Source organism: Telopea speciosissima, chromosome 5 (genome assembly GCF_018873765.1).
Source record: "Telopea speciosissima isolate NSW1024214 ecotype Mountain lineage chromosome 5, Tspe_v1, whole genome shotgun sequence".
NCBI lineage: Eukaryota > Viridiplantae > Streptophyta > Magnoliopsida > Proteales > Proteaceae > Telopea > Telopea speciosissima.
In genome coordinates, this window is record NC_057920.1 from 42,862,575 (window position 1) to 42,877,547 (window position 14,973).

The window sequence follows — 14,973 nt, forward strand, 5'->3', positions numbered from 1 at the left end:
GGTTGGGAAGACTGAGAAATCTGAAACTGGGTAAAGCGTGCACAGTCCTCATCAAACATCTTCACCGTCTTACCCTTAGATTGTGGAGATGATGTAGCAGCAGAATCAAATTCCTTCCCAAGACGACCCAAAAATCCATAACATCAAGTTGCTCTTGTTGATTTTGCATCTGTTGTACATCAGAAGTGATAGGAAGTAGGTAATTCAGCTCTTAATACATCCTCTTAAAATCAGCAAAGTACTAGGTCAAGGGATGACCCTTTCGATCAGCCTTGTAAAACTCTTGAGACAACTCATAGATACAAGACAAGTTGTTCTGTCCAGAGTACATAATATTCAGATATTCCCATAACTCCTTAACAGTATCAGTATGGGTTCCAAGTCAACAATCTGATTTTCCATGGAATTCAGCAGTTGTCCCATCATACGTGCATCAATGTGTCCCACGATGCAGCATTAGCAGGTTTAGTCTTCGTCAAATGGCCCTGTTGGTCATGACCAATCAACACCAACTTAACAATTTTCATCCATTGTTGAAAGTTGGTGATTCCTTCCAACTTCTTTTCAGTAATACGGTTGGACGACGAAGACACAACCTCAGTAATTACATTCTTTGATGGTTCAGACATCTTCCAAAATCACAAAAAATGGAATGAAGTTGCAATATGTACCAATGATTCAGAGATAAAGTCAAAACCCCGAAAAAGTCGATCTCAAGCCAAAACCCAGAAAAGTTGATCTCCAAAATCCTGATGGATTCTTGATCTCTAAACTCTGAAGAAGAATGATCTCCAACCTCTTACTTAATGAAGAATTAATCTCCAAAAACCTTGCTGAAAAAGTTGATCTCCAAAAACCCTGTTAAAATTGATCTCAAAAACCCTGCTGCAAAAGTCGATCCAAAACCCTGGTAAAACTAGATCTCCAATCTGCTGCAAAAATCGATCTCAAATCTCTGAATCTGGACCTTGAATGTATTCTTCACTCCGTAAATCAATCACCACCACCAAGAGAGACCTAGTTCTCAATCTTCAAACATGAACTAGTCTCCAAGCAGTCCCAAAATACAGCATAGAGTGTTGCATCCCTTTCAAACAAAAACCAAAGGAACTCTTAAAACTCGAACTGATATGAATTAGTCAATGATGATTGAAACCTTGAAAAGGAGACAAGGTAGTAGGAAAGTTGTAGCAGTCCCTAGAGATCTTGCTCTGATACCATGTAAAGAATAATAGAAGGGAAAAGAAGAAAAGGAGAGAACAATGAGAATTGATATGCATGTGTAACCTTGGGAGTTTCAACTTAATGTTTGAGCTCCCACTCCATTCAATATATATTCACTCAAAGGAACCAAGGGACACAATAGGAAAATAAAAAAAGGATAAAATAAAGCATAATACCTAAACTATCCCTAACTAATACCGAGACTTTATATAGTCTCTACTAACAAGGATGATGGGGTGAGAGAGCCTGGCTGAGAGAGCTGATCCCCTTCTATACCCCCTTTTTCTTCTTCTTATCCTTTTGTGTTTCTTCTTTCATATGTAAACAAAATAAAAAAAATGCAATAAAGTTTCAGTTATATTCAATTTGTTCTTCCTTATTGTGTTGACCTTTATACTCACATCTGCCACTGACTCGTGGACAATAAGCAATACACATGCACTGTGTTGACAACAATGACAACCATGGACCAACACATGACTCTAACAAGGATTCGTAATTTGACTCTCAACTTGAAATTAACTTTCAGACTCAAAACAGAACACTGAACTTAACCTGCCGCCAGCTTTAAAGTATCATAAACAAAGACTCTAATGAATGACTCAAACTAGAACTCTATCAAGTACACGTTGACAGCTAAAGAACCCACAGCTAAAGAACGCCATATAGTTTATTTCCCAGATTACAATAATATCTCCAAATAGCTAACCTAACGACCCTTCTACCTCTTGCTGGACTCGATTGCCTATGGCCTAGACTTCCAAGCTGGATATTGTTGGTCCAGCCATATGAGGGCCTCAGCCTATTATTCGTCTACGTGAACTAATTATATATCAAGCTGGAAATATGGACCAGAGTGTGTTACTAGATTCTAAGAATTGGCATTGGGTACCTTAGGATACTTTTCTTCCTAGGCCATTGCTAGGTGATTTTGGCATTGCTATTGCTTCGCCTTTGCTCACCTATTGCTTATTAGCTACTGTTCATGCATTATTCATCAATAATTATGATGGATATTGGAGTTTGGAACATAAACTGAGGGCAATGTGATGCTGCAGCCATTCGGTGGCTTGAGAAACTTGATAGAGTTTGGAACCCAGGTGCCAAAAGAGGCTTTATAAGCCCAAGTAAGTTTTGGTTTTGGGTTATATAGGAGTTGGGCTTTTGTTTTAACTTTTAAAGGGTAACAGTTGATGGGTTCAGTTATTGGGCCCAAGTGTATGGTCTGCATTGAGGCACATGAAGTTTACTTAAGCTTTAAGTGATGGGGTTATATTTGTAATTTGGAATCTATTTTTAAAGAGGTCATAGGTTATGGATGTATTGGTTTTGTGATGGGTTAATTTTTGTCAACAACTACAACAACAACAAACTCAGCCTTATCCCAACTTAATGGGGTCGGCTACATGGATCCAAACAAAACAAAGTAGGGAAAACTGAGGTCTAATACAAAAAAAGGGGAATGAGGAGATGGGAAATGAGATGTATTTTACCATATAATGGCCACCCAACGATAGCATGACACATGGTATCAACAAGGCTAGTCAACTGGGGTTATCAAGTAAAGAAATACCTGCCCAAGATCCGTAGCTGAGAAATCCAGAAGTCCCCTCAAAGAAGCAAGAAGAAGTTGGCACATCCATCACGTCAAGTAGCCTATCAAAGGAAACTCTATATGCCTTAACACATCACCTCTCAATAGGTGTGGGTGCTCTTTAGGGGGCCTCAGCACATCAACGAGCATCAAAAGGTGGTGATCCAGTGATGGAAGCCACTCTCCATATCTCCACTGCATTTATGAGCATTTAATGATGCCCACCAAAAGAAGCTCTTACGCATGTCGCATGTAGGAGGCCTTCCCCAATAAAGAATTCTCCACATGGGACTCTCCACATCTAAGATAGAGAAACACTCCACTTCCTCCCCAAAGGACTCCATCATTGCCTCATTGGTCACATTAGGACCTGTACATTATCACGATAGCCCAAAGGGATCAACCCTATAAATGGGAAGGTAACACCCCTTGCAAGGGGATCAAACTCTTGAAACTCTTACTGTTTCATCTGTTTGCTAAAGAGACCTAACTTAGTCATCGGAGAGTCCCTCGCTGGCACCCCACCGACCCTCATCTCCCTTGTCTGTTTGCTATTCTGTGTAGGTCCCACTCTTGGAGGACCCCCCGGAGGTTTCTTGATGCAACAAGATGTGCAATGAAAAATGAAAAATTGACAAACGAGAGGTAGAGAATAAAAGGAAAAGTGAAAGATGGAAGATAGAAGATAAAAGATAAACGTAAGAGGAAAGAGGTACAACCCAAAAAGTCAGGAAAATCTCACCTAAATGGGGTCTGCTACGTGGATCCTTGCCCTTCAATAGGCTCTATCCGAGGTCATACTTGGTACAAGACCTAGACTATGCATGACTTTCCTCACAACTTCTCCTATAGTCATTTTAGGACTGCCCCTAGCCCTCTTAGCTCCTTCAATGGGGATCATATCACTCCTCCTTACTGGGGGCGTTCCTAGGCCTCTGTTGAACATGACAATACCACCTCAAATGACTCTGTTGGAGCTTGTCATTGATGGGTTAATTTTTGTCATTTGAGATATATTTTTTAAAGAGGTCATAGGTTGGATGTATTAGTTTTATTTTCTATCGGGGAGGAGTATTTTGTTTGTTTAGTTCTAAAGTCCAAGTGATGCAGATCCTCAAACGACTCTGTATTAGGCCTCCGTTAAACATGACAATACCACCTCAAACGACTCTGTTGGAGCTTGTCATTGATGGGTTAATTTTTGTCATTTGAGATATATTTTTTAAAGAGGTCATAGGTTGGATGTATTAGTTTTATTTTCTATCGAGGAGGAGTATTTTGTTTGTTTAGTTCTAAAGTCCAAGTGATGCAGATCCTAGCCTCCTCGAATTGAAGAAGCCACCCTAAGCCTGGGGTTTTAGTAGGAGCCTTAGTTTAGTTTATTTTAGTTCTATACTTAGTTTTTATTTTGTGTTTTTAATTGAATCGGTTTAAATTGGTTGCATCCAATTGGTTCAATTGCTCTAATTTAAGTGAAGTGATCCTATTGGCTAAGAGGTTCTTATATCCTATTGGCTAGTAGGGAATCTTCTTTTATTTTAAGTAGTTTAAGTTGTTTTTAAGTCATTAGGACTCTATTTTGAGTCTATTTCAGTTTCCTAGTCAGTTTAAGTTAGCTAATAGGTTAAGGATTGGGTTAGGCCATTCCTTTTTAGTGTCTATGTCTAATTTTGAGTCTTTTATATAAGGTTCTAAGGGGGCCAAGTATTGAACACGAATTTTAATTAATAAAAACTCAGCTTTATGCTTACTGCCTTTGCTCCAACGTGAGTGTGCCTTGTGAGTAATATCAAGGTGAAGGGTGAGTGGACTCTCACGACTCCTTGCGTCTGTCCAGTACTGGGAGGTTCTTCTTCTTCTTCATTCGAGCTTCTTCAAGCTGCTGCTGCTGCCTTTGAAGGAGATCAAACTAGTTAGTAATCTTAGTTTCCTACATATATCCTTCCCCTCTTCATCCTCTAACCTAATCCACACCCCCCTCCATCCATCAAACCCTAACCTCCATTAAACCTGCAACTCAATTCTGCACTAAATTGCAGAATTTCGTAACTCATCCAAACCCTAACTTCTTTATACCAAAATAACCCCCTAGACCTGCCCATTAATACCCTATAAACCCCTTTCCCAAAATCCACCCCTAAACCCTAGATCCTGAAAACACTTCATTTTTACAAGGCCTCTAACCCGAAACCCTAGATTTCCAACTTCATCCAAATCAATCCAAACCTGCACATTATTACCAAATAAAACCCTAGCTCGAAACCCTAACCTTAACCCTAACCCTAATTCTACCCTAATTAGCCTCCTTTGCCCCTATCGGCTGGTCAATTTCAACACCTGGCCTCTAGTAGGACTGCCTCCTATCTAGAGCTACATTACCAAGTTTAGTAAGGAGTTCCAAATTTATTTTCCAATTTTTTAGAATTACAGTCCACTATGATTTTTTTTTTTGCCCCCAATGTCTTGTATGGAAATCTTCGATGAGTGTCTCTTCTCTCTTGTTGAGGCGATGAATTCCATTATTCTCTCCCATCATTTATATCTCCTCTCTTTATCTTTTTTTTTCTTATTTTCTTTCCAAAATCTCTTTACCCTGGTTAACCATGCTGTTTTACAAGATTATGGACACAGAAAATGCTAGATGAATGGAGGAGAAGCATTGTGGTCCCAATTTACAAAAATAAAGGGGATATTCAGAGCTGCCATAACTATAGAGGCATAAAATTACTGTCTCATACAATGAAGTTATGGGAGAGGGCATAGTTGTCAGGCAACAAGGCAGTGGAGGGGTGTCTAAGCGCTATTGTGCTAAGGTGACAAGGTACCTAAGTGTTATTTTTTTTTATTTCCCCTCTTTTCTGACATTATTTAGTATGCTACAATATATTACTTTATATAATCAAAAATCAACATTAAGCCACATCAAGTCATCAAAAATCAACATTAAGTTACATCAAGTCATAAAAAATCAACATTAAGCCACATCAAGTCATAAAAAATCAACATAGAACTAGAATATGGTAGAACTGAAGAAGCAAGCTATTGAAAGTTTGAAACAACCAAAAAATACATTTGGTTTATACTTTATACTGTTCTTGGAAATGCTAATTGACTTGGTATACCTAGTCTCACATTTGGTTTATACTGTTCTTGGAAATGATAATTGTCTTGGTATACGTAGTCTCACATTTGGTTCATATTGTTCTTGGAAAATATGTTTTTATCTATAAGCAATTAAACTGCTCTCAATTTAGAGAAATGTTCATGTTCTCTAATAGGTTTGACTGGTCAAACGATTTTATTTTTAGATGAGACTTTTTGTATTGGATATTTCCAACAAATCAAAGATTGCTTAAATTTGATTTATATTGAAGGAATTATGTTCCAGTTAAATCTTATTTGGTGTGCACGAATGTTGTTTAAATATCCCTAAATCGAAATAAATTTCTAGACATCAAAAAGATTATTTTACCGCTCTTTAGGTTTTTAATGATGTTTTGGTATAATAAGATTTATAAACTTTTTAGATTTGAGAAAAATCCCAATAGTTGAAAGTTGAAAATTCTATCTACCGCCGAAAATCCAGTTTTTTGTTTGGGTGGATAGATATTCATTACCAAAAGAGAAAGACATGAAAAACCCCCCTAAGGAGAAATAATGAAAGAATTCAAGGGAGGCCTTAGGAGACAACAATATGCTTGTTCCTTGCGGAGGCGCCATCAACAATAGTAGAGATAATGCTTCCATAGGCTGAATGTCTGAGGGAGAGGATCTTTCTCCAAACCCAAGAGGCATTTGGAGAAGTGGCAGCAGTCCAGAATATAACTAATCCACCCAAATACTTTTCTTCTTTGCAGCAATCTTCCAAATCAACTTGATAATGCCTGCCGAGTTGACCTCATTAATTCTTCTCAACCCAAAACCTCCCTCCTTTAGGGGAAACAAACTGAGGCCCAACTAATAGGGTGAAGGAATCGAGAAGAATCTGATCCTTTCCAAAAAAAAGAGCACATGGAGAGATTCAAGCTCTTTGATAGAAGACTGAGGTAACCCAAATACCAGACCAATAAATGTACGTCGACTGAAGCACAGATCTAATCAACTCAAGACGACCGGCATAAGAGAGAAGCTTGCCTTTCCAAAGTTGAAGTCTCTTGCGTATAAGATCAAGGATTGAAGTGTAATGGTGTGCAGACAGCCTTGCAGGAATGAGGGGCAGCCCTAAATATTTCACAAGAAGACTACCAAGGGGAAAGGCAGTCCTGGCTTGGAGAGTACACTTATCTACATTTGAGAGACCTGCCAGGAACAAGAGGGATTTATTTGGATTGATTCTAAGGCCAGTTAAGCTTTCAAAATGATTCAGACAATCCATTATGGTTTCAATGGATAGGAGATTGGCTTTGGAGAAGATCATTAGATCGTCAACAAAGGCTAGGTGAGTAAGCATAAGCTTCTTGCATTTGGGCAAGGGGGAAATGAACTGCAGATCTGTCTTGCACTGTATTCCTCTCGAAAGCACTTCCAAGGCTATAGTGAAAATAAAGGGAGAAAGAGGGCATCCTTGCCTAATCCCAACCATCGAGGAGAAGAAACCAGCTGGACTACCATTAACAAGCATTGAGAATTGGGGAGTTGAGATGCAATGGTAGACCCAATTAACAAAAGCTGGAGGGAACCCCATCTTGTTCAGGACACTGACAACATAGTCCTATCTTAAAGAATTGAAAGCTTTGTGGATATCAATCTTCATCAATGCAGCAGGAGAGTGCCCTTTTCTCTCAAAACCATGAACCAGCTCATAACAAAGAAGAATATTATCTGAAATACTTTGGCCTGCAATAAAAGCTGATTGATTTTCTCTGACAAGAGAGCCAACAACCAGCTTAAGTCTGTTGGCGAGCACGTTGGCATTGAATTTGTAGATGGTTGCAAAGGGAAATAGGCCTGAAATCTGACATAGCAGAAGCTCCTTCTTTCTTAGGGATAAGTTGTAAATAAGTCACTTAGAGGGCTTATTTTATTGAAAATAAGCATTGGGTTGGGTTATATAGGTGTTGGGATTTTGATCCCATGGGTTTACTTTGTAATTGGCCAATTTATTGGGCCTAAAATATGGGCAGAAAGTAGGAAAACGGGATTTACTTCATTAGTTTAGTTAGAGTCGTGTTTTGAGTATACTTTCTTTATTATTTCACTTTCCTTGTCAATTTAGGTTACCTTATTAGTTAAGGATAGGATTAGGCCTTTCCTTTTTAGTGTCTAAGTCTATTTTTCAGTCTTCTGTATAAGTTTGTAAGGGAGGCCAGCATTGCACACGAATTTGATTAATGAAATATTGGCTTTAGCCTTTGTGAAAATCCTGAGATAGGTTGGGTGAGATGCCCAGGTTGAGTTAGCCATCCCCTTCCCCAACTACATTCCATTGATCTCCATTCGTGCTCCAGTTCTGCCCTAGCTGATCTCTTGAAGAAACGTATTCAGTTGTTGGAAATTCTTTGCGAGGTTCATGATATTTTCAAACAAAAAGCCTGAAATTGAAATTCTGCAATTATTCTTCTTCCCTTCTAGAAGGTCACATGCGATTTTCGCGAGAATTCTACCCAGTCAAATCTAACCATTAGAACCTGCTGAAATTATGATCGAATCTTATCTTCCTCAAACCCTAAGAGAGACTTGATTCAAATTTCATTACCATCCACCCAGCCGATTGTCTGAAATTACCCTGTTACCCCTCAATCCTATTTCTACTAGGATTCCTTAATAATTTCAGATGTAGTCATCTGATTTAACGATAACTTTCAGCTTCTCTTCTCTCCCATGTAACCCTCACTCTCCTTACTTAACCCTAACATCTAACCCTAGGTCCCGTCACACCCTAACCCTAATTTTACAATTTTCACATATTTGACCTAGCCGAATTACCCATTCAAGAACAGATCCTGGTTATTGGCTTCTAGTTAGTCTTCTACCAATCTAGAACTACATTAATATGACAGAGGAAAGTTTGGTTTATACTTTGATTCCCAACAAGATGAGAAGAAGCCCATGCTGAATCCATCCAGACCCGGAGATCGGTTTACCTTGTGAGAATGAACAGCCTGAAGGAGTCTGGAATGAATTTATTAAGGAGACCCTCTGGGAAAGGATCAGATGCATCATTGGTAATGGGGCAAAACAACTGCTTGAAGCATAGTTCGAGAACTCGCGAGATCTTGCCGAGTTTCTCGGTTTTTCAAAATCCCGAGACGAGACTGCCTACGAGTCTCAAAATGTCAATATCTCTCCGAGATCTCGGTTTGACATAGGAAAATGCCCATCTAGGTCCTTTATATGAGTGCTAGATCTCGAGATCTTGTTGGAAATTCTTGGTATACAGACACCTATCTATGCCAGGAACCAAGATAGACAAGACAGACATTTATGCCTAATATCATGTAAGTAAATGCTTTTGTATTTGTATTTCATTTATTTCAGATATTATTCATAAATAAGCAAATACCCCCTATTTGAATCCAATAAAAATAGTTAAAAAATCAAATTCCAAAAGAAAAAAAAGTCAACCCCCCAGTTCAAGAACAAAAACTGGATTTTCGACGGTAGGTGCAATTTTCAACTTTCTAATGCTAGGGTTTTTCTCAAATCTAAAAATTCCATAAATCTTATTATGGTAAAACATTGTTAAAAACCAAAAGTTCGGTAAAATATTCATTTGTTTTGATGTCCAAAAAATTATTTTCATTCAGAGCGATTTTGACAGCATTTGCGCACACCTAATTAAGTTTGACTGGGACATAACTTTTATAATATAAATAAGATTTTAGCAATCTTGGACTTGTTGGAAAGCTTTGTTTTGAAAGCTTTCCAACAAGTCCAAGATTGCTTAAATCGATTTGTATTGAAGGAGTTATGTACGGTCAAACTTAATCGGTAATCTGAATGTCCAAAATCGCTCAATGAAAAATATTTTTGGACATCAAAACAAATGAATATTTTACCGCACTTTTGTTTTTTAGCAATGTTTTACCATAGTAAGATTTATGGAATTTTTAGATTTGAGAAAACCCCAGATTAGAAAGTTGAAAATTGCACCTACGCCGAAAATCCAGCTTTTGTTCTTGAACCTGGGGTTGACTTTTTTCCTTTTGGAATTTGATTTTTAACTATTTTTATTGATTCAAATAGGGGGTATTTGCTTATTTCTGAATAATATCTTAAGTAAATAAGCATTTACTTAAATGATATTAGGTATAAATAAGTGTGTTTGTCCTGTGTCTGTCCTGGTTTCTAGCATAAGTGTCTGTCCTGCTTAGCATAAGTAAGTGTCTGTCCTGCTTTCCTACTAATTGAAACTCCTATTTGGACTTTGTTTTTGCAAAATCTGATAGTGCCATTGTCATAGTTGTCATGGCGCTGGAGAGGGCTGCATGGCGACCTACGCCATGGCGACCCTCTTTGATTTCTTCTTCCGACTCTCTTTCCCTCTTCGATTTCTTCTTCCTGTCTTCGATTTCTTCTTCCCTCTTCGATTTCTTCTTTCCCTCTTCAATTTCTTTCGATTTCTTCTTCCTGTCTTCTTTCCCTCTTCGATTTCTTTCGATTTCTTCTTTCCCTCTTCGATTTCTTCTTCGATTTCTGAATTTTCTTCTTAAAACTTGAGAAACAATAGAGAAAAAATAAAACATGGCTTGAGTATACATCTATTAACACATTAAAAATAGAGAAAATAAAAAATAAAACATGGTCGACATGCTCGCCATGTCGATATATCGACGTGACACCCCTCCACCGACTTGGATCGCCGTGACGCCGTGACAACTATGGCCATTGTGCTTAAATGGCCTAAAATAGGCTGAATATCAAGTTTCAGACCCAAACTAGGTCTAAAACCCACCGAGATGAGGCTTTGAGTCGAGAAAAAAAAAAGTGCACCAACTCGGCGAGATCTCGAGTTCTTGACTCGACTCGGTTTTTCAAGGGTCCGAGTTGGCACCGAGACCTGAGTTTTTGAACCTTGGCTTGAAGTACCGGACAGCCTCGGCCTTAATACCATCCATAGAAGTGAGGGAGGAGGCATTAGGAGCTAAGAGCAAGGGAATGAAGTTGACATTGATTCTAGCCTTCATGGATCTATGGAAATAAGAAGTTTTAGCGTCTCCAAGCTTTAACCACTTCACCCTTGCTTTTTGTCTTAGGAAACTCTCCTCTTGGGCTATACTATTCGACAGATCCAAAGTGGCTTGCTTTTCTTCCTCAGTCAGAATAGCGTTGGGAGTGTCATTTTGAACCCTTAATTGAATAGTAGTGAGCTTTGATCTGCAATTGGCAACCAGGGAGGTAACATTACTAAAGGACTCAGAATTCCATCTTTTAAGGGCACCCTTCACATTATGAAGCTTTTTGCCTAAGGCTAAGAGAGGGGTAGAATAAGCATGAACAGGTTTATCCCAGGTAGATTGGACAACACAGAGAAAGTTCGAATGGGAGGTCCACATATAAAAAAATTTGAAGGCCTTTGGTCCAAAGGATATGTAAGGCGGGATGAGGAGAGATATAGGGCTATGGTTAGAGATGCCAGTTTTTGTTCTTGAACTGGGGGTTGACTTTTTATCCTTATCGAATTTTATTTTTTACTATTTTTATTGAATTCAAATAAGGTGTATTTGCTTATTTATGAATAATATCTTAACTAAATGAAATAAAAAAGGGCATACCCAGTGCATAAGGCTCCCGCCATTGCGGGGTCTAGGGAGGGTTATATTGTACGCAGCCTTATCCCTGCTTTCGCAAAGAGGCTGTTTCCAAACTCAAACCCGTGATTACTTGGTTACAATGGAGCAACCTTTACGCCCGCCGTCCTTAACTAAATGAAATGACAAATATAAAAACATTTACTCAAATAAGTGCCAAACCTGGTTCGATACCAATAAAACTAGCACCTTGTAATAAGGTGACAGTCGTTTAGACCAAAAAAAACCGTTTGCACTCTAAGGCGCGACACTCAGGCGATGCCTTGGCAACTATGGAAGAGGGTTATTAAAACCCATTTGAAAGAGGAAATTACTATAATGGAGAACCAATTTGGTTTTATACCAGGAAGATCCACTAAGGAAGCTATCTTCTTACCTAGGAGACTCATGGAAAGATATAGAGAGGGCAAGAGAGATCTCCATATGGTATTTATTGACCTAGAAAAGGCCTACGACAGATTCCGTAGAAAGTTAATCTGGAATATACTAGAGAAGATAATGATGTTGTGTAAATATGTGGACATAATTAAAGATTTGCATTATGGTGTGGTGATTGACCTCAGGATAGTGGTGGGTCAAGGCAGCGAATTCCCAATTGCAATTGGATTACATCAAGGATCAACTTTAAGCCCTTATTTATTGCCGCTTATCATGGATTACCTAATCAGAGGCATACAAGATGAGATTCCTTGGTGAATTCTTTTTGCAAATGGCATTATTTTGGCAAATGAGACAAAAGCAGGGATTAATGCCAAGTTGGAGCTATGGAGATCAACTTCGGAATCAAAAAGTCTGAAGATATCTAGGCTCAATCATAAATAGAGAAGGTGAAATAGAAAAATGATGTTGCTGAAAGGATTAAAATGGGGTGGATGAAGTGGAGAGGTGCGTCCGGAGTGCTGTGTGGTCAGCGTGTTCCTTTGAAGCTTAAAGGAAAATTTTATAGGACAGTCATTCGACTAGTTATGATGTATGGTGTGGAATGTTGGGTAGTAAAGAAGTGTCATAAATAAACTGTGTAGTGGAGATGAGGATGTTGAGGTAGATGTATGGGAAAACTAAGAAGGATAAAGTAAGGAATGGCCATAATAGAACTAGGTTGGTAGTGGCTCAAATTCATGATAAGCTTTGAGAGAGTCGTTTAAGGTGGCATGGCCATTTCCAACAGAGGCCTTGAGATGCCTCAATACGAAGGAGTGATTTGATTTAGATTGAGGGAACTGAAAGAGCCAGGGGCAGGCTTAAAGTAATTATAGGAGAACGTGGTGAGAAAAGGCATGCTTAGTTTAGGCCTCATTTCATATATGACTCGAATAGAGCTGATAGGAGAGCAAGGATCCATGTGGCCAACCCCATTTAGTTGGCATAAGTTGTTGTAGTTGTTTTTCTGGTGATGAGGTTTCCCATACATCATGTGAGGGCATGCATATACTTTTATTAATTTTCTAGGGGAAATATCATTCCCCTCCCCTCTAAGTATCCATAATATCAAACCCCACCCCCAAGTTTTGAATAATGATAATGCCCTCTCCTGCTTTTGAAAGATTCTATCAACCGTACCCTAATCGTTAAAAAACGTCATTAAGTGATGACTTGGGCATTTATAAATTTTCTAAAACCCCATAATACCCTTAATGCAACCTTGAACTCAGATTTCTGTATGGCTCTGTAACCAATCCAGCTCTGAGAACTTCTGTCCATCTCTCTCTCTTTCTCTTCTTTTGTCCTGTGTTCTACTGTGTGCAAGAGATTCCTTGCTCTGTAACCAATCAAGCTCTTTCCCTGCATTTTTAGTTAGGATTTTTTCTTGTTTCAGAGACGGCAAGATTTTTATCATGTTCCATTGATCGAAATACTCTGTTCTCCTTTGTTTTTTAGGTTTTAATATTCTTCCAAAGCACAATCCATTCATCAAGAGAAGCCATGTACTTTTCAGATTTTAGGTATAAAATAACCAAGCATAATCCATTCATCAAGTCATGTTAGACTATCATCACTCTATGAAATTTGTACAAGAACACTCGGGCAGCGAGAGAGTGGAGTGAGAGAGGAGAGGAGAGGAGAGAAGAGCGAAGGGAGGGGTGTCAAAGGATTTGGCTTGGGTTGGGTTTGGTTACAAACCAAAACCGGGAGGGTTTTTGGTCGATTTTGGTTTTTCCCTTGGTTCTTTTAAAGGGTAATATCGTCTTTTGAACTGCTGTTTTAACACCGTTAGCCACTTAGTGTACGGTTGATAGAATCTTTCAAAAGTAGGGGAGGGCATTATCATTATTCAAAACTTGGGAGGGGGATGATATTTCCCCAATTTTCTATCAACAAGTTCTTTGGTTATCGATAATTCCTCCCTCCCCCCACCCCCCCCAAGAAAAGCAAAGTGAAAAAGAAATTTTTTTACTATGGACCACAATTGAAAACCCATATTCATTTGTTAGGCCAAAAGCTGCAACTTCACTCAGCAGCTGACAAAAGAAATTAAGGTAACTAATAGAATTCAATACAAAGTTAAAAAATGGGCAATAGCTTTGACTTTTCAATCCATCCCCACCTGCAAACTCCAGACGCAGTCATGTTCTACAAATGGTGGTTCTTATCTGTTGACATGGTGTTTATGCCATTCATTTGTTGTTTACCTCTTACACTCTATACCATAGGCATACTGTAGATTCTACTATGAAATTGATATAATATCTGCCTCAGCTGAGTTTTAAATTAGAAAAAAAATTATGTTTTCTGGTTATGGTAACAAATTACAACAGATTCAATGGAGGGCATTCTTTTCTGGTGTTTAACATTTGTGGTTTTTTTTGGCAGTCAGCTCAAAACTAGCCCTTGTCATTAATTCTTGTAATGTACAACTATCATAAATTCTTGGAATGTACAATCATTTTTTTCCCCTCCCAATTTTCATTTCTTCCCCTTTTATGCATTTGCAGAGTGACGATGAGAGGATCCGGGAACTTTCCCAACAGCTATTTCTTGAGAAACGAAGATCTACAACGTACAAAAAGTATCTTGAACTGCTCTTCAATCACATTGAAGAACACACAGAGAGCCTGTCAAAAAAGATCCAATATATAGTTGATGCGGTAAATGAGGTTGAATCCGAAAGAGCATCAAAGACCTAGATAGGATTGGCATTATTTTAGAGTGCATCGCTACATTTTTTCCTCTTGTCGACGTTTAGTTGTGCTTTGTTTGTCATTCATCAAAGGTAACACTAGTTGGGATTCCTTGAAGTATCTGTTCTAGCCTCTTTTGCTGCAGAAAGTCAAAGTTTGGGTTTCTGTTTTATACACTTACACCACATCTATGTGGTGCATATGCAGTTGGATCAGTACTTGTTACGGTTGTTTAGATATTTCTTCCGCCTGTATAAATGGAGTTGGTTCTACTCTTTGAGATGAT

The 14,973-nt window shown here is 38.6% G+C and overlaps 1 protein-coding gene across 1 annotated transcript in view; it reads left to right on the top strand.

The window, feature by feature from the left end:
- LOC122662534 (protein FAR1-RELATED SEQUENCE 5-like) overlaps positions 1-14,973 on the top strand; it is a 33,290-nt gene extending 18,317 nt beyond the window's left edge. Inside the window, exon 3 of the mRNA XM_043858191.1 lies at positions 14,502-14,973. Within this exon, the coding sequence (XP_043714126.1) occupies positions 14,502-14,693 (192 nt within the window). The 3' untranslated portion in view covers positions 14,694-14,973. The remainder of the gene's footprint in view (positions 1-14,501) is intronic.